Genomic DNA, 25794 nt, shown 5'->3' on the forward strand with positions numbered 1-25794 from the left:
CAAACAAATTGTCTGTGAGCTTTAAGATGACCACAGTCAACTAAAGAAGTTTTTTTCTTACTTACATTTCCAAGACTGTGGAATACTTAGACATGGCCTCATAAGGCTAAATCAGAATACAGGACACTTACAGAAAGTAATTCCTTACACAGTATCAAAACAAATGCTTCCACAAAATGTTGCTGATTTTACAAGAAAAAAGATCTAGACATATTTAATATAAATTTAATGTAATTCTATGTATATTACAAATTTTCACTTAATATAATTCATTTAAATTTGGATCATCTTTCTAAGTGATTCAATTTCTTACTACCTACACAGCCCTAGTCACTAAAATGAAAGTATGCTCTTACGAAAGCAATTTGACACTTAAAAAGTCAAACCATTTCTTCTATTTGACACCACTTCCAAAGATTTCTATATTATATGTAAATGAGATAAGTAAAATTGGTTTTAATAATTCAATGTTAGGAATGTACCTTTTCATTTTTCCAAAGTACTTCCTCTTTCAACTTAAAATCAGTTAAATAAACAGAAGTTAATCCAATGCTAAAAGAAATATTTCCTAAGGAAAAAAATTAGAAGACTTAATTTTATAAATTACTTTGGATAGTGAACACTCCTCGTCTTGAAAACAAAAAGATGGTGATAATGGTAATTTCCATTACTATTTGTCATTTTCTATGTGTCTCTCTTGTTAATAAATGATGTCTAAATTAAACACATAATTATTTGTTTTTTCATTCTCTCTCATTTATTAAAATAAACATGCCAGTGATATTTAAAGATTTTTCAGTCCTTAGGAAGTAGAACCTTAATATAACTCTGGAATAGCTGAATATTTATGCTGTATTCATACTATTAGGGGTAATTTTTTTTTACCTGTAGCTATGACTGTCACATAATGCTTGGTAAATTGATGCAGAAAGTGATGCTGCTAATGAATGAAGTGTGTGCACCTAAAACCAAAACAGCCACAATTACATTTTATACTAACATTTCTACACAATAGTAATATCTTAAAAATCAGAAAATACTCAGGAAACTAGCAATATTGCAAGACTAGATTTTCCTATATGAGACTACTAACGGTACTTGCAAACTTCAAAAATAAGACTCATCCAACTTCTATGCATGCCCACAACAAAACTAGTTAACTCAGCTTGCTGGCAATTACCTTAAAATGCAATATGCAAAAAAAAAAAAAAAATAACAGAACAAAATAAGTACACTTTTCAAAGCTTTTAAACTTCCTTTGTGAAATTCCCCTTTTGATGAAAATAAAGACCTGATCTTATCAATAAGAATGAATTAAATGTTTACAAAATATACCAATCACTCTCTGAAATGGCTGACTTTCCAGAAGTAAATAATTTACTTAGCAGCTATGAGTAGTGCATAGTCTTATAATTTTTAATTTAGAAACTTTAAAAATTATTAACATAATATAAAAACCACATCCTAAAATGCCATACTGAATCAACATCTTCAGACTCATAAAAATCTTAAAATCTGAAGGGACTTCAGAAAAAGCTTCATACTCTTTGTAAGCCTTATCCAAATTTCTAAAAATTGGAAATGCTTACTTACAATTATATGCATTAATGCATTTCTTTTTATATATATATATATTTTATTTATTTATTTTTAGAGAGAGAAGGGAGGGAGAAAAAGAGAGAGAGAAACATCAATGTGCGGTTGCTGGGGGTCATGGCCTGCAACCCAGGCATGTACCCTGACTGGGAATCAAACCTGCGACACTGTGGTTCGCAGCCCGCGCTCAATCCACCGAGCTATGCCAGCCAGGGCCATTAATGCATTTCTACGTGTCTGTATTAACCTAGGAAATAATTTAGTAATCTCTGCTAAAATACTGAAATGGATTCATTTATGCTATGGATTAGAAATCTCTAATAGGTTGACATGACTAGTAAAAATCTTGGGGCCTTCAGAAGAATGTACAACCAGAGATTGAACACAACTTTCAAAAAATTAAAATTAAAAAAAATGTTGGGGACATAAAATGACATTGGCCACTAGAACTGGAAAAAGCACTTTACAAATACACTTAGGCTAGCACAGTAAAAGTCAGATCAACGTTCCAGATCCTGCCAAGCTCTCTAGGGTTATTAGACTCTACCCATTTGTAAGCTTTCAAAACAGAGTATAGGTTTAATTTTGAGGAATCACGCTGCCAAAATTCTGATTGCCCCCAATTGCTGCACAATAAACACAATCGTCAGTGAAATAGTTTGAGGATCCTTTTTCTGGGACTACTTCTGATCAACCATGGTTATCACAAAGACAGCCCTTTGTACTTGTATTTAACAGTATGCTAGCATAAAAGCAAATACTCATAAATTTCTAACTTAATGGTTCACCTAAGGGGAATGGAGGGTCTAAAGAAATAAGTGACAAGAATGCTATCTAGAAAATTAATATTATTATCAAAAGAGTATTTGCCTATCTTAAAGGAAGACAACTTTTCTAGAAGTAAGAACACTTAATTTTAAATTACATTCATTGGACAAATAGTCTTGAACTGATCAGGAGTGAACAAGTAGCACATAACAGCACTTTGAAACATTTCCTCTAAGTTCAGACTGGAAGACAAGTATAACATATTTACCTTCTCAGCATGTACAGTATCAAATGATCATAAAATTTGTATTACCTTCACATCTCCAATACTGGGGTGAGGTGGTGTTTTCATCTGAGCAATAGTATAAAGTATATCATGGATGTGATTATTTAAGTATAATACAGGATTAGCTATGACTGTTTTTGTCGATGCAATACTTGCTGAAAGCAGAGGTAGGGTAGTAGGTAACGGTAATGGAGACTGGAGCTGTTTCACTGTAGTTTCCTGTAGGTAAGAGATTATTTTTTTCAAAGTAGTTAAAATGAAGGAGAAAAAAACAATTAATAGTTATCTGATAAAAATACTGATTAATATCTGAATGTAACAAGTAGATTCCTGTACTTACTCCCCCAGTCTACAAAGCTTTATTGATCACCACGAGGTACTGGGTACTATGCTAAATACAGAAGATAAAGATGAGTATGACATAGATGTAGTCTCAGTCTTTGAAGCCTATTCCTAATTCCCAAAACTTAAGTCTAAAAAAGACCCATGCAGATTATATATATCTGCCACCTATAAATAGTTGAACATATTTAGATTAACTAGTAAAAAAGGAGCTTTATAGCTGTAACTGGAAGAGCTACTGAAATTGTTAAAATAACCAAGACTGTAAACAAAACTGAAATTCATACCTGCTGTGATTCTTGTAATAAAAATTTGAGTTCCATCCTTACTGAGGCCAGACCACCACCTTGGGCCCCATGAAGGCTACAGTAACTAAGAAACACTCTCAGGAGATCTTGGTTTTTCTGCAACCACATCTTCCGTCTTTCTGCATGCTCCCGCTTAGCCTGCAACCTTCGTCTTTCTATTTGGTGGCGCTCATAGGAATCAATATCTGGTTTGTCCACCATTTCTTCCTGATCCAGAAGATCACTCTCTACCTTAGAATAAGTTCTACTGACATACTCTTTAATAACTGTTTCATGATTACATATCTCATGCAAGGCAGCAATTTCCTTTTCAAGCCAGTTATAAAGTTGAAATCTGAGTTTTCCTCCATCTACTTCATAACCTGTAGCCAACGTTCTCAGTTCAGTCATAAGGATCTTTAAACAAGCTCTGAATTTTAGTTGTTCAGCAATCACATCAACTTCAGTGTTACCGTCAAGACAACTGTCTTCCTGAGGAGTCAGTAACATACTATGGTCTGATGTTTTCTGATCTTCTTGTCTATCTTTATCCTTGGCACCTGTACTTTTCATTACTAAACCATCTGTATCTTCTTCCTCTTCTTCTAAGGCACTGTCATGATCTTCGCCCCAATCCAGACTAAGAGGTTCCTCATCAACTTTTACTACTGGCTGACTCCAATCAAATTGTGATGAACTTACATTTGACAAATCGATGCCAGAACTTCCTCTGTCATCACTCAGAGTTTTTGATTCTGAATGTACATCACCCATCTTTTTAGAAATGAATTCAGACGGATCTTTTCTTGCAGATAAAGCAGATGATTTGGTAACTTTGGGAATTTTGGAGAGTACCTCCAAGGCTAAAACAGGACATCCAACTTTAAAATGAGCATTTGCAGTGGTAAAAAATAATTTTCTTTCTATGAGGTTAATTTTATCAACAAAGTTTTTTTCAGTTTTGAGACCTAAGGTTGCCAAAGTTCCTTCAGGGGAGGCGAGGTTTCTTCGAATAAGCAAAGGATGAGTTCGAAGGTAGTTGTAGAAACTAAATACCACTGGGTTACAAGATTTGATGATAACTATAGAAATCAAGTAGACAGAATCACAAGGTACTGTGTTAATGTGTGTTTATATTTAAAAGAATAAAATGTCAGCATTTTCTCAAAATGAAGGATACTTAAATATGAACCTAGGATAAGTTATTAAACTATGTATGGTGCATCTACATAATCAGTAAAACTACACAGCTGAAACAAAAAAAAAATTCCCTATGTGCTGCTATGGAGTGATGTCCAGGATGTATTAAGTAAAATAAGTTACAAAAAATGTCACATTGTAAACTACCTTGTATCTGAGAAAGTGGAGAGAACATACAAACACAAATACATGCACACAAACTTGTATTTTTTGAATGGAAGAAAAGCATACAAAAAGTTTTTTAATGGGTTCCCTAAAAACAGAATGGAGAATGAAGCAGAGAGGTCAGGAAAGAAGACAAATTTCTTTGAAAATACTTTGGTCTTATATATTTTATTTTTAAATCATGTTGATATTTTAAATAACTTTTTTTAATCCTCAAAACATCTTTTATTATTTCAGTGTATATTCCTCCAGATTTTTTCCTTGTAACAATACCTTTTTTAAAAATTTAATCTTTATTATATTTTTTCATTGCCATTTAATCCCTTTACACCCCTCTTCCCAGCAATCAATTTTTTAAAAAATTCAAGCAAAAGCAAAATTAAAGAAATGATTTTGTGTACCAACTGGGTAATATTAACCACAGAGAGGAAACATAAAGTGACCTTAAAATAAGTAATTTAACTACACATCCTTAGTGGTATATGTCATAGAAACAAAAACTGCAAAAAAAGTAAAAAGCTTTAACTGTTCTCAGTAACACTGTTATGAAAAATATTTGTATTCTGAAACTACTATATGCATATTAAGGAACAGATAATTATGCTAATGTGATGAGAAATCAAGCTTTTTGTGATAAGACACAAGTTTTAAATCTAAGGAAAAAGAACACTGTAATCTGTATTTCAATGTGAAATTTCAGTGTGAACTCATGAACTCTCCGGGAAACATATTTCTCAGCTCTATGCATCAAAATGGCCTAGAAATGATGAAAAAACCAATAGCAGTCTCTAAAATTTAATTATTTCCTATGTCCAGCCTGTGGTCTCTAAAATTTAATTATTCTGTATGTCAAAGGACCCAAGATTCTTTGGAGGAATGGCCATTTCCAGGTCTAGGGCAGGAAATGTACAAAATGAGCCTGAAACATCTTGCCAAACTAGAAAGCACAGAAACTATCAAGGAATAATGTCAAATGGATACAAAAACGTGAAGAAGCTCATGTTAGTTATGGATGGGATAATCTGAGCATCAATAACAACAACCTGCAGTGAATTAAAACACACTTCTATCTAAATCTGTGAGTTCAAAATAACCTTAAAAATATAAAATCTAAGTGGTCAGTTTCATAGGATGCTAGGGAACAAAACTACTATTTTGAAACTGATAAAAATATTCCCTCCACAATATATACTACTAGACACCAGTGTAATCAAACAGTTGCTAGGAGAGACAGTACTCTAAAGAAGTATTCCAACTCAAAAGAGAGGATAAAATGACATAATTAGAACATCATTTTACAACCACTGATGAAATAAAAAACCTAGGCAATGATCATTGATGGCTGTTAACACCACAAAAAGTAAAACAAATGGACATTACAAGTCCCCCTAAGGGGGAATGAATGCCACCTAAGAAATATTTCTGCCCAAAAATCTGATAAAAGCTTCTAGAATCTTACCTGCTAATTTCTAGGAAATAGAACACAGGAAAAAGAAACATGTTAAATGACACAACAGGGAGACAATCAGCAAAACCCAAAATACAAGAAACTACAGGATTAACAACCTGACTTCTTAAACAAATGAATTGCAAGGGGAGGGGGGGGAGAAAGGAGGATAAAACTACAGATTAAAATAGATAATAGCCAATCACAATATATAGGCCTCGTTTTGTATCTTCATTCAAACAAATCAACTGTATAACATCTTATGAGACAACCAGGGAAATCCACTGTGTTTAATGACTGCTAACAGAATTTCTTTACAATAGTATATGTTATGTTTTTTAAGAGTCACTTTTTTAGAGAGGCATATGTTGAAATATTTACAGGTGAAATGATATGTCGGAATCTGCTTTAAAATGAATCTATGTTGAAAATGGGAAGGGGTGGGAAGGACAGAGTAAATATGGTTATGTCAGTAACTACTGAAGCTAGAGGATTAAGTCACAGATTTTCATTATATTATTCATTCTTTTATACATATTTGAAATTTTCCAAAATACATTTTTTTAAATTAACCTGGAAAACATTAAGAAATAAGCTGAGCCTTCCTTCTTTAAAAATTACCTGTGTACCTCAGATATTTATTTTTCTTCTAAATGTTTTCTTTCCTTTAAATATTAAAATATTATATTTCTTCTTCATAAAGAAGAAAGTAAAAATTGGGTCCTAATCTCTTCCACATTAGCTCTTTTAACATTTAAATATATGTAATAAAAACATAAGGCTAGAAAATTATAACTACACAAAGTACAAAATAAAAAGTAAAAGCTTAACTCTCTCTACTCCTATTCTCAAAAGTTAACCAGTGACCAATATTTAGTTTCTTCTGATTTGTTCCAAGAAACAAGAAAAGGAGAGGGAGACCACACACTGTGAGTGCCCATTCATGTTGTGTGTATGTGTGTGACACATATATGTAAAATGCTCGGCATCTTGCTTTTTTCACTTAATAATACAGCACATATTAACACATCCATTTACCTCATTTTTAATGGTATTGTTTCTATTCTCTGGATATATTATAATTTATTTAACTATTCTATTGATAAGTACTTAGAAGTTTCCATTATCTAAATTACTGTATTGCCAGCAATCTGACAATATCCTCCAGATGCTTAAAAAATCTAAATTATTCAGGATAAAGAAGAATAAAGAAAGTTTAGCACCTAAGAATAAAGTTTTTCCAGGCCCATGCACTAAACCAATGTGTGTAATAGCCAAAATCTCTTCTATAAAGACAAGAAAATCTGGTTATATAATTAAATGAAAAGAGCTGTATAATGCCTCAGTTCAACAGATATGAAATTAGAATAGCATAAAAATCCTATTTTATAAACTTTGATCTATCTGTAAGAGTAAAAATGTGTGTGAAGTCCTCATAGTACTATTCAAACTATGGAAACAAAATTATATATTCAGTTATAAACCATAAATGAGTAATCCTTTAGCCATACACAAAATTTTGATAATTTCTGAAAGTTGTAAAGTAAATCTGGTAATGATTTTTTTTTTTTGATCTAAGTGAACATTTGCTCAGAAACTGTCTTCTTTTAAAAGAGAAAAAGAGCCCTGGCTGATGTGGCTCAGTGGATTGAGTGCTGGCCTGCGAACCAAAGGGTCACCAGTTCGATTCCCAGCCAGTGCACATGCCTGGACTGTGGGCCAGGTCCCCAGTAGGGGGCATGTGAGAAGCAACCACACACTAATATTTCTCTCCCTTTCTTCCTCCCTTCCCCTCTTTAAAAATAAATAAAATCTTTTAAAAAATAAAAGGAAAAGGAAATGAATACATTGAAAACAATAAAAGAAAAAGAGAAACTTACAAAATAGCCTACCTTGATGATGATCATCCTCCTTTGGTGTTTGTTCCAATAATGTGTCCAAGGCTCGGGTGTAATCTTTCATCACCCAATAGGCAAGACTACGCAGGAAAGGATCAGGGTGTAATCTTTCGCAATCAAATCCTGAGCCATCCTTTTGGCAGCCCAAAACCTTCTGATTTAGGATGGATATATAAGTTGATGAAGTCTCAAATTCAGATTCATATAAACGGGCAATAACCATGGCTAGCTGAATATCTTCCATTTTTTCAAGACACACCTATAAATTTTAATATTAAGAAATAATTATCTAGAGACATAAAATATCCCACCAATATCCTGAGATTGCCTACCATTTGTACTGAACAGTGTAAGGAGGGGGTGCAGAGGTTGAGGGGTAGTTAAATGACTGCCTGAAAGGAGACTAAAGGAACAGGAAGAAGAGTAAGAAATCTGAACTTAGCTTCTAGCCTAGAAAAATGATTTCTAAAATAAGCATTAAAGAACATATATCAATATCATCTTAGACTTGGCTCAGTTTAAATGAGTACCATTCATTTTTAAATTGAATGCCTATTATGACATCAGTTCCTCTTAATTTTCACAGGTATTCCCATATAAACATAATTATCACTATTTTAAATAAACTTCTACTTATATAGCAAATAACGTATAAAATGAAGCCACATATTCCATTTTACTCCCTCTAAGTTTATATTCTAATGTAACTACACATCTTGAGATTTTCAGGTCATTTAGGTAATATGAGCATCTCTCAGTCAATCAACATGTCTCTTCTTTGCCTAAGTATGCTAAACTTCCCATTTTAAAATTAAAAATATTTGTGTGGTTTTAAAAAATCCATACACCTGAGATAATTCTGTAAATATGACTAACATTAAATATTAAATACTTTCACTTTGTTGGTTACTTCCTATTTCTTCTATCATGTATTATTTACGGTTCTATTTTTCCTTCACCCATTTGGATTATTCACAATGACAGTAAGTACTCTAACAGGAAGACAGCATAAATAAAGAGAAACATCTGTAATTAGGCTCTTAACCAGCTGCCAGATTCTATATAAAAAATGAAAAGTTTTACCTGTTTACATTTATTTTCCAATATCTAGAACTACATTACAAAACAGTAAAAATTGCAATTTCAGTTCTGTATGTATGGATTACATTTAGAAGATAAAGAACGTAAAGTATCTGCCTTTCTACTCCAAATAAGGAGGTTGCAACCTATATATACTTTAAATAGTTCAGAATCACAAGATGGCCAGGAAGAAGATATTCATAACCCATTTTGCCATTGTTTTATATATTTATACTTAATAGGCATATATTTAACTTAAAATGAAATAGCCCCTCTATAAAATTTTTCTCATGCTTCTCACTTGAATTTATTTATAATTTCATTTTTCACAGTGCCACTATTGAAGTTCAGTGGCTTCCATAGTTATTCTCTGTCCTTACAAACGTATCACAAAAACTTACAATCTCCCCCACAACCCTTTCAGGTTTTCAATCTCTTACAAGTATCACATAGCATATTTTATTTATACCTCTATGGCATCTTTCAGTGAACCAGCTAACAAGAAAAAGGCAGCAGATTGTTCAAAGCGTTGTTTTCCAAGTAAAGAGAAAGCATTTTTTAAAGCGGCTTTACGCCATCTATCTTCATTAAAATTATGGCTGAAAAACGTTGTCATCTTTTCATCATGCTGTGACCTGGGAACCAGATCAGAAACATCAGTGGTTAAATCAAATTTTAAATATTTTGAATCCTTCATAGAATGTGTGAAAATGAAAGATAAAAACCTCAAACACCCATCTAACAAAAGAACAATAACTTTAGGTGCTTATTATTATCAAATTTTTCTTCGCTTCTAATAAGGGAAACCTGTTACCTTATCTACACATAAATAGGAAGCAAAGCATTTTTTACTTTCCAAAGTACTTTTATCAACTTTTTTTTAAAACAACATCCCACTCTTTAGGTAAGCTGAAAGAATATTGTGTCCATTTTTTGCAGATAAAGGAAGCAAAGCCCAAAAAAGTAAGTTGATTTGATTGAGTTTATACATTTAAATGCTTTCAAAAGTATTAGGTTTCTAATTCACAGCACAATCTTCATTCAATTAAATCATGTTGAGTATTGAGGCAACTTACCTAAACAGACCCCACACCACTGCTTTCTTCTTCATTGCAAGGTAGAATAATGCAGCATCCAATGCATCACTGTTCCTTTGAAAAGAAGCTTTGGCAACCTAAACAATAAAATATTCTGTTAAATTAACCTTTTGATTAAATAATTACAACCACTTAAACAAGTAAGGCTTCCCTACTATTTTTATAGCTCACAGAAACTATGGCGATGGGAAAACTGGGCTCTATCCTGCACTTTCTAGTATCTTACAATGCATGCTCCTAAAGACAATTGTTTGCATGCCAGTAATAATAAAAAAAAATAAAAATAAGCACCTTTCACTTATCTTATTGAATCACCACAATCCATGAGGTACTATTATCCCCACTTTACATATGAGGTAACTGAGACACAGAGAGGTTAAGTGAATTGCCTAAGGTCACACAGTAAGGAATAGAAAAGGGATCAGAACCCTGGTAGTAACGAAACTGTCCAACATAGGAAACAATAAAGAGGGAAGAATGAATATTTAGTACCTGACTTTTTTCTTGAAAATTATACATATTACATTTCTTAATGTTTTATTAAAGTTAAAATGTTAACTTCTATGGTGTCTGTGATTTCACAATTCAAAGCTTTCAGCTAATACTGATACAAACATCTGTGAATAAATATCAATTATACACACACAAATTTACAAAATTACAGACAAAAATAAAAGTTCTAGTTGTTTTTTTAAAATGTACTTTTATAAAAGCATACATTTCTGGTATTTTCCAATCAAATTTTGACAATTCTGAAGGACTAATTCTTTCTCTCTGGCATGCAATTAAAATACAGTGGGTTGAAGTTCTATTATTTTGAAGGGCTTACAAATTTTAGTTTTTAGAAATTTCATGAGAAAAACTCTTAATGAGCCTATAATTCTCCTGTATTATAACTGATAACCTCCTTTGAGACATATAACCAAAGCTGCTGATTATATATAGAATCAATCAACTCATTGTAAGTCTAAAAATTAAGTCAGTAACATATATAACATATATATAACACATATAACATATATAATTATATTGTTTTGAACATTATACCAAATAGACCGTGTCTTATTTCTCAAAGATACTGAGACAACCTGTGTGAATAACTAGTTGAGAAGCATGATACTAAGAAACAGTGGATGTTTTATTAGCTCACACTGACGGGTAAAACAGGAACTACTGAGACTTGGGAAAGAGGATAAAGATACCTAAAAATGCACCACAAACATGTTTTTTTCTCAATGCTCTTTTATTTCTCTTCCTTCTTTTCAATATTTTCTCTGCCTTCAATCACTTTCCTTAGTATTCCAATGTTTAATAATTTTTAGAGGAATTTTTATTCATCTTCTGCTAAGAATTTATAGTATCAATCTCAAGGCAAAAAAATACATATCCTTTTGACTTAATTTTAAGAGATAAATTATTTGTAGAAATAAATCATATGTATATATCAAAATTATTTAATTATAACAACATTTCACTGACAAGAAATTAAAAAGATCTTTGTAGGCAAAATCTGAAACATTTCATACAAAATACACCCTCTTTGTTTCCACTGCTTTGGGACATAAAAAATTTCATGCAGATACTCTGTTATTTATATACTATAACAATTAACTTTCCCCATACACCAGGCACTAGATTTCTTGGTTGGTGTGAGAAAAATTCCTTCTGATATTTGTGCCTATTTTGAGAGAAGAAATGTGGATATCTTACTGGCTGCCTTACATGTAGCAGGAAAATGACACGTTTATACTCACACTTCAAATCACAGGACACTAATGAACAAGAAGAGGCCACAGAATTTGAGAACTACTATTATAGAGGAATAAATTCCTCTTGGGAGAAATACATTCATACTTTGCAAATATAGTTATCATTGGCTGTACTTTGGGAATTTCAATGGACTCCCCAAAGTAACCCACTTTCCTAACCCTGACAGAGCAAAAAGGGCACAGACTAAATCTAACACTTGTAATAGATGAGAATTTGGGCTGGATACCCAGCCTCTGGGAGTCTTAGTTCCATCAGGTGAAAAATGGAGATGGGGCTGATGAGAAGATGAAACAATTTATGAAAAGCAACTAGCACCAAACCCAGCATGCAGTAGGTACTCAGTAACAGTTTCTGCAACACTGAAAGAACTTTCAGCTTCCACTAACACATTTTTTAACAATTTTTTCCTAAAGGGAATCTATCAGAAAACTGATTCCAAAAACCAATCTTAAAAAAAAGTATAGCATGTTTCATTTGCTGCCATAGATATATCCTTCAGGTGTACACAAATCAAAATGTTTTATTGAATGTTATTTCAAGTATGCACAGGAAGTTTGCTGTCTATTAACCTAGCCATGCAGAAAATCCTTTATATAAAAAGAATGATTTTTCTATGTAATATATGTAACTGACAAGAATTTAAATTTACTTTCTAAATTTAGATTTTTATAGTTTCTTAACTTAGAACACATATCAACAGAGCAGGAAATGCTGCTATTCCATAAATATTATAACCTCAGTATATATATAGCAAAAGACAATTGATATACTGTACATCATTTTATAAAAGTCAAGTTTGGAATATCAAAAACATTTTAAGAAATTTTCTAGATTCAAGACATACAAACTAATTCACCAGTACAAGTTTTCTGGAAGATACTATCTTTTCTCCTTCAAGACTTTTTTTAAGTTCAAATCCAATGCAGTAAAGTTACCTTTTCAATGCATCTTCGAAGAGTGTTAATATTCCTGACCCACCAACCTATTCCCATAGCTCTTAACTCAGACCACTGAGGGTCTCCTCTCTGAATTGCAGGAATCCTATTGATCAGTTCTTCCTCAGCCTCAGAGTGAAAAGCCCAGGCAAAATGACAAGTAGACACACCTAAATTAGAAATACAAACAATTTTTTGCATAGTCATGTACTCATTCATTCTGGAAAGAATTTTCAGGCAGAAAAGAAGTCTTTCATCATTCAGGATTTTATACCATATAAGCTTATAAATATCAGATAAGTGACAAGATACACAAAATCAAAATCTCTATCTTTTCCCCAAATATACTTGCTTTTGTTCCCCTGCAAAAGCAGAAACACCAAAACTTATACATTGGAAAGAAAGATATTTGAATATCAAGCCATTCCTGTGTGCACACACCAAACTTATCAACAGTGAAAGCTTTGGTCAATCAAAGTATCTTGGTCCATGTGCTTGGGTGGGGTGTTTCAGAGTTCCACTTGCTGGTGGACCATATCCTTTTGTTTGTTTGTTTTTTGTTGTTGTTGTTTTGAATGATTTATTTTTTTAACTGTTGTTCAAGTACAGTTTTCTGCCTATTACCCCCAACCCAGGCTACCATGGACCATATCCTTTAGTGATGCATGCTCAAAACTGCCCTATTCATCCCTCTGGACAAGAACTAAATATCACTTTAGAGGAAGCTCTAAACTTCATGTGACTTCCAGGGAATAACGGTCAAGAGGCATGTTATTCTGCATTTAGCACCTTGATTTAAAGTACTTTAAAGCTGTCTAATATTGATGAGATACACGAACTCTTTTTTGCCCTGGTAGAATAGAAGGCTGACAGGGTATTTAGGCTGTATTTAGAAGCAACAAAATGGGTTTAGGGACACCATCAGACTTGGAAGTACAAATGAAGAGTTTACTACTAAAAACACTTTATTACTCCACTTAGGGCAGGTGAAGAGGACACATTAGGGGAGTGGACCACAGAGAGTGGTAATAGGTAGTGAGAATGCTGGGAAAACCCTGGCAAGCCTAGGAAAGAAGACAGGTCCGTCAAAGTAGCCAACTATGTGAACCCATTTTGTAAACAAAGAAATGTCAGGGGTCAGTGACAGTCACTGTACAACACAGGCCTCTCAGTAAGGCCATCTGTATCACTACATATAATTTTTTCGTAACAACTATTACACAAATTTTACATGTAGTTTAAAGCTTTTCTAATAATTACTGCTTCCAAATAATTCTTTCAGAAAGTATAGAAGGAAAAATCTATTATGACCATTCTGAATATTATCTTGTCTTTTAAATTTCCCATTGCTAACATTTATATACACCTGTTTTGAAATCATCACAAAACTAGTGCATCAAACCTTGACTGCCACTATAAATTTAAGGGGGAAAAAATGGACAAATTTTAATAACATCAATTGGTAGTTTTTCAGAATCTAAAAGACAGATTAATTTCTCACTATTTAAATCTTTGTCTGATTGAAGAGATAATTATTAAATAACTGATACACTGCTTTAGAAATTGCTATTATATAGCAATACAAATGCATACTTTTGCTATAGTTTCATACTATAAAAGAATAATAGCAATATATTATAGCCTAAACCCTTAAATGAAATTTGACTGATTAAATTTCTGAAAATACACACAGTCACATCAAAGGAATTAAGCTCAGAGAGCAAGATTAAGAGCAGTGAGTGCATTTGGAAACCTAACTATTCCAGGTGAAAAAAGGTATTACAAAGGAAGAACAGTGGCACCAAGAGGCACTCATTTTTATTTGCCTACCATTGGCAAGTTTTCTTTGCAGTGTATCTCTATTCTTCTTGACTTTTCTATCTATACATTGTCCACTTACCTTTTCCCTGAAAAATGTTCCCAGAACCATTACCTACAATACCAGTCCCTTCTCATCTCCAATCTTTTAACTGTATCAGGGTAAATGGAATTTGCCAAAGCTTTAGAAATTTAAGGTGTTTTAAATCTCCCTAGGCAACATACAATTGTCATTAAGTATCAGCTAATTATGATTTAAAACTACAATTTAAAAGAACATCAAGATACCATTTTTTAAAATCTATCCAAGTGGCACAGATTGTTTAAAATGGTAATGAAGTATTGGCAACAGGTTAAGATCTGGCATCATCAAGCACGGACTCTAGGAAGTAAACTAGCACAATCTTTCAGACTGTGGCGCTATTTATCAAGAGTTAAGAATTTTCAAGCCCTTCAATTCAATAACCCACCACAAGAAAACCAACATGTGGAAATAATCAGATATATACATAAATATTTATATGCAAGGCTATAAGGTAAATTATTACAGTGATAAGTCAAATAGAAAAAAAAGAAAAATTTGTTTCAAAAACAAATAACTGAATAGATGAAATAGAGTTTAGACACATGACAGAATATTTGACTACCATATAAAATCATTATTTGCAAAGAGCACTTATTGAAAATACTGGGTACTGGGGATAAGAATAATAAGCAACCCTGGCTGGTATGGCTCAGTGAACTGAGTGCCGGCCTGCAAACCAAAGGGTGGCTGGTTCAATTCCCAGTCAGGGCACATGCGTGGGTTGTAGGCCAGGTCCCCAGTGGGGGGCGGGAGGTGGGGGGGGCGCATGAGAGGCAAATGCACGTTGATGTTTCTCTCACCCTCTTTCTCCAATTCCCCTCTGTCTAAAAATAAATAAATGAATAAAAATCTTAAAAAGAAAACCTCTTAAAAAAAGAACAATAAACTGTAAAGCCAGGTATGCTAAGTCCTCCAATACTAACACGTACTTCACAGGACTATATCCAAAATGCTGGTTTCAAAAGAACACAGTCTAATGAAAACTGCACTGCACTGGAATTCTAATTCCACCTGCATTAATGAATAGCTCTATATTCTGGGCATGTCACTTTAAAATCTAGTTTCAATTTTTTAATCTATACATAATAGAGTTGATATAAATCTTTATGTCTCAAAGCAGTGTGTGTGGCAGTATGCAGGGAGCATGCTAGATTACTATACAGCAGATAGTCCTGAAACATCAGCTTTGCTTGTGAGTAAATAACTTAGAATGCAATGCCTATAGTAAAATAAATAATAACACGTAGGGCAAATTTACAGAATTTTAAAAGAAAAGGCATTAGATGTCAAAGAAATTCAGGACCACATTGGGTTACAATGTCAGGAATATCAGGTTTACTGCCAAGCTACTACAACTTTATTGAGTAAAGTCTGAGAAACTGAAATAGATGAGCAAAGTCACAGAACAGAGCTGAAAGACACAAAGAAAAATGGTAACTGGGTACTATGTGACAGGAAGGTCTTAAGTCTAGTGATAGGTATGCATATGATTTACCTCATGCTTACACACAAATACAAATACACCACCTCTATACTAACAGTTGTGCAAAGGTCTGAACACATAGTTAAATACCTTGATGAAGCAGCTGTACTCGGTATAAAGGAGGCAGTGATGTCAAAAGGCATGTGTGCAAGCGCATAGCTAAGAGGTATCTCAAACCACACTCATCTAAGGTGTCTCTTCCTGTAATGTAAACAGAAAGTATGTTTAAGGAAAAAGGAATGCAACAGGTCACAAACCAATCAAAAGTTAGAAAATAGAGCCCTGGCTGGCGTAGCTCAGTGGATTGAGCGCAGGCTGCAAACCAAAGTGTCTCAGGTTCGATTCCCAGTCAGGGCACATGCCTGGGTTGCAGGCCATGACCCCCAGCAACCCCACATTGATGTTTCTCTCTCTCTCTCTCCCTCCCTTCCCTCTCTAAAAAATAAAATAAAATAAAATCTTTAAAATTTTAAAAAAATGTTAGAAAATAATAACTTTAGTAATGATAATTTACACAGAATGTATCAGAAAATTTTTAGTGTATTCCATTGTGAATATTTTAATATCTTTATTAATAAACCTTTACAAAAATATATAAATTCTAAAACTCATTAAAAATGGTTGGGGAAATATAATTACCTATTAATACAGGTAACAGTATTTATAGCTATACATAATAAGAAAAAATCTCAAAAGCCAATAAAAATATATTAACTATAGTAAGGTAAGTACAATTTTGAAAAATATACCCTACATAAATTCAGATGAGATTTAAAGACAGAAACAATATAACCAAGTAAAATCATTTATTATATAATTAAATAGGTAATATTTTGTAGGCTGTTTAGCTCAACTGAAATACAGTAGTACTATCGAAGATTTGAAATTTAATTCCCTAGGCTAGTGTTACACAGTTGAACCATAACCTCAATTCCAGAAATCTACCCTTAGTTAAAAAGGTATGAAAGTGTAGTAAGTTTAATCAAAACAATAGCCACTATCAGATAAATGCATTAAAAGTATTGATAGCACCTAGTCCAGTCACTGACAGTTAGAAAGTACTCAGACTATTGACTCGAATAACATTGTCTGGACAAAAATAAAACTTTTGAATTGTCAACGTTCAAGTTCCAGCTCTACTTCCCATTAGCTATATTCATTCATTCATTCATTCATTCATTCATTCAACAAATTAAGCACCGACCACATGCAAAGCACAGCTTAGGTACTGGGGATTTGGCAGTGAATAAGGCAAAGTGCATACTCTCATGGGGCTTACATTTTAGGAGACAGAGGCAAACAAACAGATAACATGTCTAGTAGAAATCAATGCTATGGAGAGAGATAAAGCAGGGTTGAGAGAACAGGAATACTGGAGTTAGTTCTATTTTATATAGGGTAACCAGGGAAGAACATTCCGTAAGATGACATCGCAGCAGAAATTTGAGGAGGTAAGGGAATGAAAATGTGTAAATCCAGAAGAAAAGCATTCTACACGAAGGAAACAACTTGTGCAAAGACCCTGAGACAGGAACGTGCTTCATGTGTTTGTGGGACAGCAACAATGCCAATGTAGCAGAGTGGAAATAAGCACAGATCACAGAGGGCCTTGTAGACCACTGTACGGATTTGACTTTTATTCTAAAGTGAAGTAGGCATCCACTGGCATGTGCTGAGCAGAGGAGAGATTTAACGTGACTTTGTTTTAGAATAATCACTGGTTCCTATGTTCTTCACACAGAACAAGGTAACAAGGATGAAGCAGTTTAGGAAACGTTGTTAATAATTAGGCAGGAGGTGACAGTGACTTGGTAACAGGAGGGGTGATGAGAAATGACTGGATTCTAGATATAGTAGAACTGACTGCGTTTGTCAGTGGACTGGATATGGGGTGTGAGAGAAAGCAGAGCCAAGAATGCCTCTAAATTGTCTCACCTGAACAAATGGAAGAATTCATTTACTTAGAATCCATTTACTGAGATGTGAACTTTTTTAATCTCTGAGCTTCAGTTCCCCACCTGTGAAATGGAGACATTCATTCCTGCCTTATCTATCTTATGAAAGTCCACTGTGACCAGGATGAGCCATTTTTATATTGTATAGTCAATGATATAGTTTTATATCAGAAATTTTAAACTTTTTCATGGACTGTGGCATGCCTACTTTCTTAATATCTCAGAGCAAAACCTGCAGTATATATTAAGTTTACACCAAAGGCTTAAAGTTATTCTGAGAAGAATGTTGCTCTATTGCAAACAAACTCATAATAATTAGGATTTTTAAAAAATTAACACGGTTAGAAAACAGGTCATCAGCAAAACCCTCCAAGGCAGGGTTGGTCCAACCTTTTCATGTCTCTGGGTTACACTGGAAGAAGAGTTGTCTTGGGCCACACATTAAATACATGATGACACACAATCACAAAAAACACTCTCATAATGTTTTAAGTAAATTTACAATTTTGTGTTGGGCCGCATTAACAGCCATCCTGAGCCACATCTGGACACCAAGGTCTCTAGACATTTTAGTCTACAGAGGGAAAAATGCTGGGAATATATTATAAGAGTATCGATCTCTATAAAGATATATACTCCAGGTGACTTTGAAGAATGATCTTTTTTCCTCAAATTTGGAAATTTTGTGGAACAGTTAAAAGTACAGGCTTGAAGGCGACTACTTGTCCACATATGAACACCAGTTCCGCCACTTGCTACCTGTGTTGTCTTAGCTAAGGCACTTACTCTCCTAAGGATCAGTGTCTTCATCTGTAAAATTAAATACAATAATAGCTACCTACTAGAAGACTGTTATGATAACTAAATATGATAAAGTGCATAAACATCTGGCACATAGTAATTGTTCACTCCTCCACAATGTTTATTGAACGAATGATCAATAGTTTTTAGTTTCCTTTGCTAACACCATCATTTACAATCAGAACCATTACCTTCAACTATTTGCATAAAAGAGAATGAAATCTAATTTCAAGAGGCAGCCAAAAATCTTCTGGTTACAGAATGAATTACGCATGATACACATTATATTAAAATATATGAAAACCTCCTTATTAAGAGACTTTTTGTAGAAAATTTGGTAATTGTAAAGATTATTTATACCTAGAAATGGTAAGATGAACAAATTGAGCTCATGAAGTACCTATAAGCCTCATGGTTTAATAGTAAAATTAACAAATGGTCATTATGACTAAAAGCAAATAAATAAATAAACCATAAAAATCTATCTGAAAAAGCATAAGACTATATCCAAAAATCATTCAAACATTTCAATATAAAACTCACGGAGGAATGCACACAGATACCATGAATCCATGAAGTCGTAAGTCATGGCCTACCGCAATTGCCTGTTCATTCACAACTAATCATGTAACGTAATAGCAACTGTCTATTAAAGGGTCTTTTCCCTGCAAGGTTTAAAGAAAGACTGCAATTTAATATGTAAGTCACTACGTAGGTAATACAAACAGTCCTATTAATGATAACTTTATAAATTTTTAGTGAGAATACTTACCTGAGTAACTCTTATCTCTGCTTTCATCAAGCTCAGTACTGGTGGTAGCCACTGTATCGGCCAAAGCTACAAGGAACATCTGCTCCAAACGGGTAAGGCCTGGCAGACTCGAGTGCATGAGATGACTTGACAATACCCTAGCATGTTCTTGGCCAAAGTAAGCTGGTCCATACTGGGAAAGATTTATTACTTTTGACTTGTTTTCTCTCTTTTCTGGCTCTAAATCTATATCATCTGTTGTTATATCCTGTACTTGGAACAGTTCTGAATACTGATCCTCTGGTTGACTTTCAGTATGATCTTCGTAGCTCTGTTTTATTTTTGTACTTTCTTCTGAAATTCTGTAGGTTGTATCTTGATCTGCAGCCAGCAATGCATATAATGGTAGTGGAGGAATAGAATCTATCTCAGTATAATCTCGAGTGCCATCTTTTCCTACGGTGACTGTATCCTTTGCTGTACTGCCACTTACACTAATGGTTCGAGAAAGATGTCGCTTAGTCCCTTCTCCAGCATCAGCATCTCTAACTATTGCAACCTCACCCGCAATACATTTTACTAAATGGGAGAGAATAGCTTTAGCCCTGCGTACTTTTCCTAAATCCATCAATTCCAACAGTTGAGTTGGATGATATTGTGGGAGAGTCGGGGAAAGTACATGTGCAGCCTCAAATAAGCCACCATCTTGAACTACAGTTGGTGAACAAAAAACGTCATCAGCAACAACTGTTCCTTCAACAATACTTTTTCTTGACAACATATTAGATTTAAAAGCAGAATGATCTTGTATTGCAGTCTCTTCTACATCAGGACTGTTAACTTCAGTGTCTCCAAATTTGACAGCATGCTTCCACTGTGCATATACGTGCATTTCACAATCCATTCCTACCACCAATATTCCATCTCTTACCCAAGAGAGAGAGACAGGCAGTGAAGGTGTACCATCAACAGAAGATACCAAATCTATAGATCTAAGAAGAACCCATCTTGACCTAACTCCCTGCTTGATACTACCACCTAGTGGTAAAGTAATGACAGCTACTCCATCCTTACTGTTGGTTTGTTCAGTCACGATTCCTGAAAGCCGCCCATACATGAAGATATTAGCACCAACCCCCACTGTGAGAATGTGGGAGCCATCTTCTTTTGATACCCAATCCAAATGTACCAAATGCTTGATATTAGGAATAAGATATCTATCCTTGCTCAAAAAGGCATCCGATTTGCTGTATACAAACAGATTACTGTCGACACTGATTCTTGAATCAAGTACACTCCCAACCTTGACCAGGTCATCAAGATGAATTGTTTGTTCTAAAACCCACTCTGACCCTCCTGTAGATTCACATTCAAATATGCAAACATGCATGGAAAATTCTTTGGAAACAAAACCATTGTGTTGGATGGGTTGTTTGTAAGCCACTGCAAGGCGACCTGTGTATGAACAGCTAACAGCAACTGGTCTTCCCACAATGCTCACTGTACTGCTATTATCTTCTCCTTCATCATTCATCAAGGGCCATCTCCTCCAGTGGTAGGTTTCCTTCTCATCGCTTTCACATTGTAGGTTGGTTTCCATACTACATTTCCAGAAGCGTACTTTATTGTCAGAACAAGTTGTAACTACTAAATAAGGTGCAAGGCACACTGGATAAATTGAAGAAGAACTCAGGTGACCTTAAAAAACAAAAAGCATACAGTCAAATAACAGAAGCACAAAATAATATGCTAGTAATCAAATTCTGGAATGGAAGTCCAAAGTCACTGTGAACTTCTTCAGAATTACTCTGTAGTACACTCCTTAACTAGTGTCTGACACTAAATGTCCACTGACCAAGGTATCTATGGAAGTATTGAAGAGCCCACTGGTGAAATCAAAATACACAATAATAATCACTTAATTTTTTTAGGTAATTAGGCATAAATGTAGCAAATATTTCATTAAAATTCAAGTCAACCCTTAATAATGCATCTGTTATCTGCTGTAATTTTTATATGCCTTCACCACAGCATGCCTCACTGGACTTTCTTTCTCTATCTTTTATCACTTTCATCATAGTTCCTTAAGTAATCTTTACAATTTGCCCTTCCAACGTCCCTAACCTCCTCTCAAATAATCCAGACCCTAAATCTGCCCCTATAAAAAGTTTTTTCAGACCGCTAGATCTTACTCTTTTTACCTGTTTTAATTCATTCTGTCTTAGTACTGAACTAGAACCCTCATATTTATTCCTGGCTGCCAAAGACTAACACTGCCCATCTATCATCTTATATTTGAGATATGTAATAGTGATATAATAGTATAGATGTAATAATATAGGGATAGTAGCAATTAAGACTAGGGTCAGAAGACCTGCATTCCAGTTCCGGTCCACTGATACCTTCTTAACAGTGGAAGCCACTTAAACATCTGAGCATATTCCATCTAAATAATAGGAATCATGTTACTACTTCTTTTGAAATAGTTACTGTCAAATAATATATCTGAAAGTATTTTCATAAAGCTCCTGAAAAATAACTTATTATTAATGCCAACAAACTTATTTGAGTATATCCCAAATTTACCAAATATTTTTAAAGATTAAAAACTGACCTAGATCTGCACCTGCCACAAAAGCCCAGAGTAAACTTTTTTAAAAAGATATTTTATTGATTATGCTATTACAGTTGTCCCATTCCCCCCCTTTTTTTTCCTCTGCCCTACACACCCTCTCCCACCCGCATTCCTCCCCTTTAGTTCATGTCCATGGAAAATAAGTTCTTTGGCTTCTACATTTCCTATACTATTCTTAACCTCCCCCTGTCTATTTTCTACTTACTATCTATTCTATTTATTCTCTGTACCTTTTCCCCTTCTCTCTCCCTCCCACTTCCCCACCCAGAGTAAACTCTTAATATGATCTTTCCAACTCTGAATTCAATTCAACCCTGTCTTAGGAATAAATAAGAGAATACTCATATTCAAAATCATTCACCAGTAACTGAAATAGTCTTGAACCTCTAATTTCAGTTCCCCAAAAATACTATTCTAGGAACTCCTCTATTACAATTCCATAAATGACAGATCATTTAAAATTTGTCTTCCAGCTGTGCCCTCCAAACTACTTTATCCTTCTTGTTAAAAGTCAGTAGCATTCTAAACTAGACTAACTATAGTTTTGTATCCTACATTTTTTCACCAAAGTATCTGACAACTATAGTTCAAACATACATAATGAAAATGAGACACAATTAGCATAATGTGGATGATAAGCCTTGATTTAAAAAAAATAGGCTTTGCCCTGGCTGGTGTAGCTCAGTGGATTGAGCACAGGCTGTGAACCAAAGTGTCGCAGGTTCGATTCCCAGTCAGGGCACATGCCTGGGTTGCAGGCCATGGCCCCCAGCACCCGCACATTGATATTTCTCCCTCCCTTTCCTCTCTAAAAAATAAATAAATAAAATCTTTAAAAAAATTAAAAAAAGGAAGTTAAAAAAATAATATGCTTCAATGATTTGCAAATTAGCATATTTGTTCTTTACAATTGTGCCATCATAGTATTCCTATTTACAGGAAATCATAGTGCAGGCAAGAAACCTCACATTAAAATATTTACAACATTTTCTGTCAAACTGATTAGATTTATCATGGAAAATATTTCTTATAAAGACATGTTTTTAAACAGATAGAAAATAAATCTTTACTTCAACGTCAACATAGCACATTTTAGAAGAGTTCGTATATTATATCCATTGAAAATCACTCTGAGCTACAATTGCTTGGTCTTAAAGTTACCTTACCTGCTGACGGTGTTGCTCTTATTACTTCAACTCCCTCTGGAAGATCAAGAGGCTGGCTATACACCAGTCTAGAACTTAGAATAAGTTTACTAGCAGTTTGAAGATTGGCAATTGATGAAGAATGCGGCATGGGGCTCACACTGGGAGAGGTTTCTGGAGAAGACTCTACATTCTTATGTCCAGGGACTGAAAGTAGATTCTCTGATGAAACACCTTCTGAAGCTTTAGCTTTAAATACATTACAAAATTATGAAATATAATTACTATCATCATTATACACATGAAGCAAGAAAATTTTACTATTTAAGAAACATGGTTTCTTAAAAGTACTTTGAAAAAAGGTTATTTTCAGATTTTGCTCAGCTACCTTAATAATTTTTTTAAAAAAATGTAAAACTCTTTCACTCTTTCTTAGCATCTCCATTACAGCAACACTGTCAGTGAAGAATCACAACATGTAAAAACTAAAAGACTTCCAGTCAAGTTAGAAGCATAGGCAGACATGGCTCACTCACCTACTTGCAAAACCACATCAAAATTACAAATAAATTTTGGAACAACCATCACTCAGAATCATCAGAAATAAAGTTGAATGGAAGTCTGACAACTACAAAATTGAAGAAACCACATCCACCCAGACTAGTAGGAGGGAGGAGACGTGGAACAAGCTGGTCCCTCACCCAAGGAAAGTGGATAAAAATAGGGAGGGATATCTCAGATGCAAGGAGTTCCAGCTACACACTACGACCCTCAGCCCAGGGTTCCAGTGGCAGGAAGAAAAGTCCCCACAACATTTGGCTGCAAAACCTAGTGGGTGTTGAGTTGGTGGAAGAAACTGTTGGAGCCCCAGGCAGTTCCTCTTAAAGAACCAACACAAACTCACCCACTCAGTCTTACTCCCTCTGAGCTCCAGCACCCAGGTAGCAGCATGAAGGGCATCAGTGACATACAGGGAGGAACTGAAGTATCTGGCATAAATGTGAAAAGAGGCCATTGTACCTTTTCTAAACACTGCCCCCCACAGAGTCATCAGATTGGTGCCATATCTGAGACTACATCAACCTGGTTAATACTGTTTGATGTGACATGGAGATCCCCAGAGATTCCACCCCACCTAACTTACAGGTCCACCCAAGTGGCTTTTTTATATAAAAGGCTGGTCTTGGATCATGCTGCACAACTTCCTAAATCCTCTCAAGCAACTGCTGGCCTCCACAAGCCCTAGGCTTGGCACTAGCAGCAGCCAGCCTAGATTCACAGCTTGGCTTTGTCTGGGAACCTCTAAGCCAAGTACAAGTAGCAGCCATCTCAGATTGCTTTACAGCTCAGGCTGGGTGGCCCTGGGGAAAACACACGTGGGGGCCGACATTGCCCTGCACCACCCTGGAAATACCAGGGCCATCACACCCAGTGGACAGCTAAAGACCACGTTGGAGTACCACCACCCTACCCCTACACAGCTGATCCTCCACAGAGGGCAGAGGTTGATGGTCAGTGCTCAGAGCCAACCCTTGCAGCTGACTGGCCTGGGAAAATCCTTCCCACTGACCTACCAAAAACAACTAAGGCTCACTACAAGCGGAGAGTGTACACAGCTCACCTGGTGGGCGCACCTTGAGTACCCACCTTGAGTGATAGGGGAAGCTGTGCCACTAGACCCTACAGGACACCTAATACATTAGGCCACACTACCAAGGCACAGAATCAAGCAGCTCTACCTAATACATAGAAACAAACACAGGGAGGCTGCCAAAATAAGGAGACAAAGAAACATGGCCTAAATGAAAGAGCATATGAAAACTCCAGAAAAAGCTAAACAAAATGGAGATAAGCTATCTATTAGATGCAGAGTTCAAAACACTGGTTATAAGGATGCTCAAGGAACTTAGTGAGGAACTTAACAGCATAAAAAAAGATCCAGTCAGAAATAAAGGATATACTAATTGAAATAAAGAACAATTTACTGCCCTGGCTGGTATGGCTCTGTGGATTGAGTGCTGGCCTGCAAACCCAAAGGTCACTGGTTCAATTCCCAGACAGGGTACATGGCCTGGGTTGGAGGCCAAGTCCCCAGATGGAGGCATGCGAGAAACAACCAATCGATGCATCTCTGGCACATGGGTGTTTCTCTCCCTCTCTGTCTCCCTTCCTTCCTTTCTCTCTAAAAATAAATTATTTTTTAAAAAAGAACAATTTACAGGGAAATAATGGTCGAGTGGATGAAGCCAA

The 25794-nt window shown here is 34.9% G+C and overlaps 1 protein-coding gene across 3 annotated transcripts in view; it reads right to left on the reverse strand.

Annotated features, from left to right (window-relative positions):
- DMXL2 (Dmx like 2) overlaps positions 1–25794 on the reverse strand; it is a 136473-nt gene that overhangs the window by 35061 nt on the left and 75618 nt on the right. For all 3 annotated transcript variants that reach the window (XM_045822404.1, XM_045822403.1, XM_045822405.1), the window contains exons 17-26: positions 23566–23793; positions 19786–21462; positions 16348–16458; positions 12872–13041; positions 10146–10243; positions 9539–9704; positions 7984–8248; positions 3280–4361; positions 2678–2869; positions 886–962 (exon numbers count right to left, since the gene is read on the reverse strand). In XM_045822404.1, the coding sequence (XP_045678360.1) occupies positions 886–962; positions 2678–2869; positions 3280–4361; positions 7984–8248; positions 9539–9704; positions 10146–10243; positions 12872–13041; positions 16348–16458; positions 19786–21462; positions 23566–23793 (4066 nt within the window). The remainder of the gene's footprint in view (positions 1–885; positions 963–2677; positions 2870–3279; positions 4362–7983; positions 8249–9538; positions 9705–10145; positions 10244–12871; positions 13042–16347; positions 16459–19785; positions 21463–23565; positions 23794–25794) is intronic.

The sequence above is a fragment of the Phyllostomus hastatus genome, unplaced genomic scaffold (genome assembly GCF_019186645.2).
Source record: "Phyllostomus hastatus isolate PE091 unplaced genomic scaffold, TTU_PhHast_1.1 phas_scaffold_501, whole genome shotgun sequence".
Taxonomy (NCBI): Eukaryota; Metazoa; Chordata; class Mammalia; order Chiroptera; family Phyllostomidae; genus Phyllostomus; species Phyllostomus hastatus.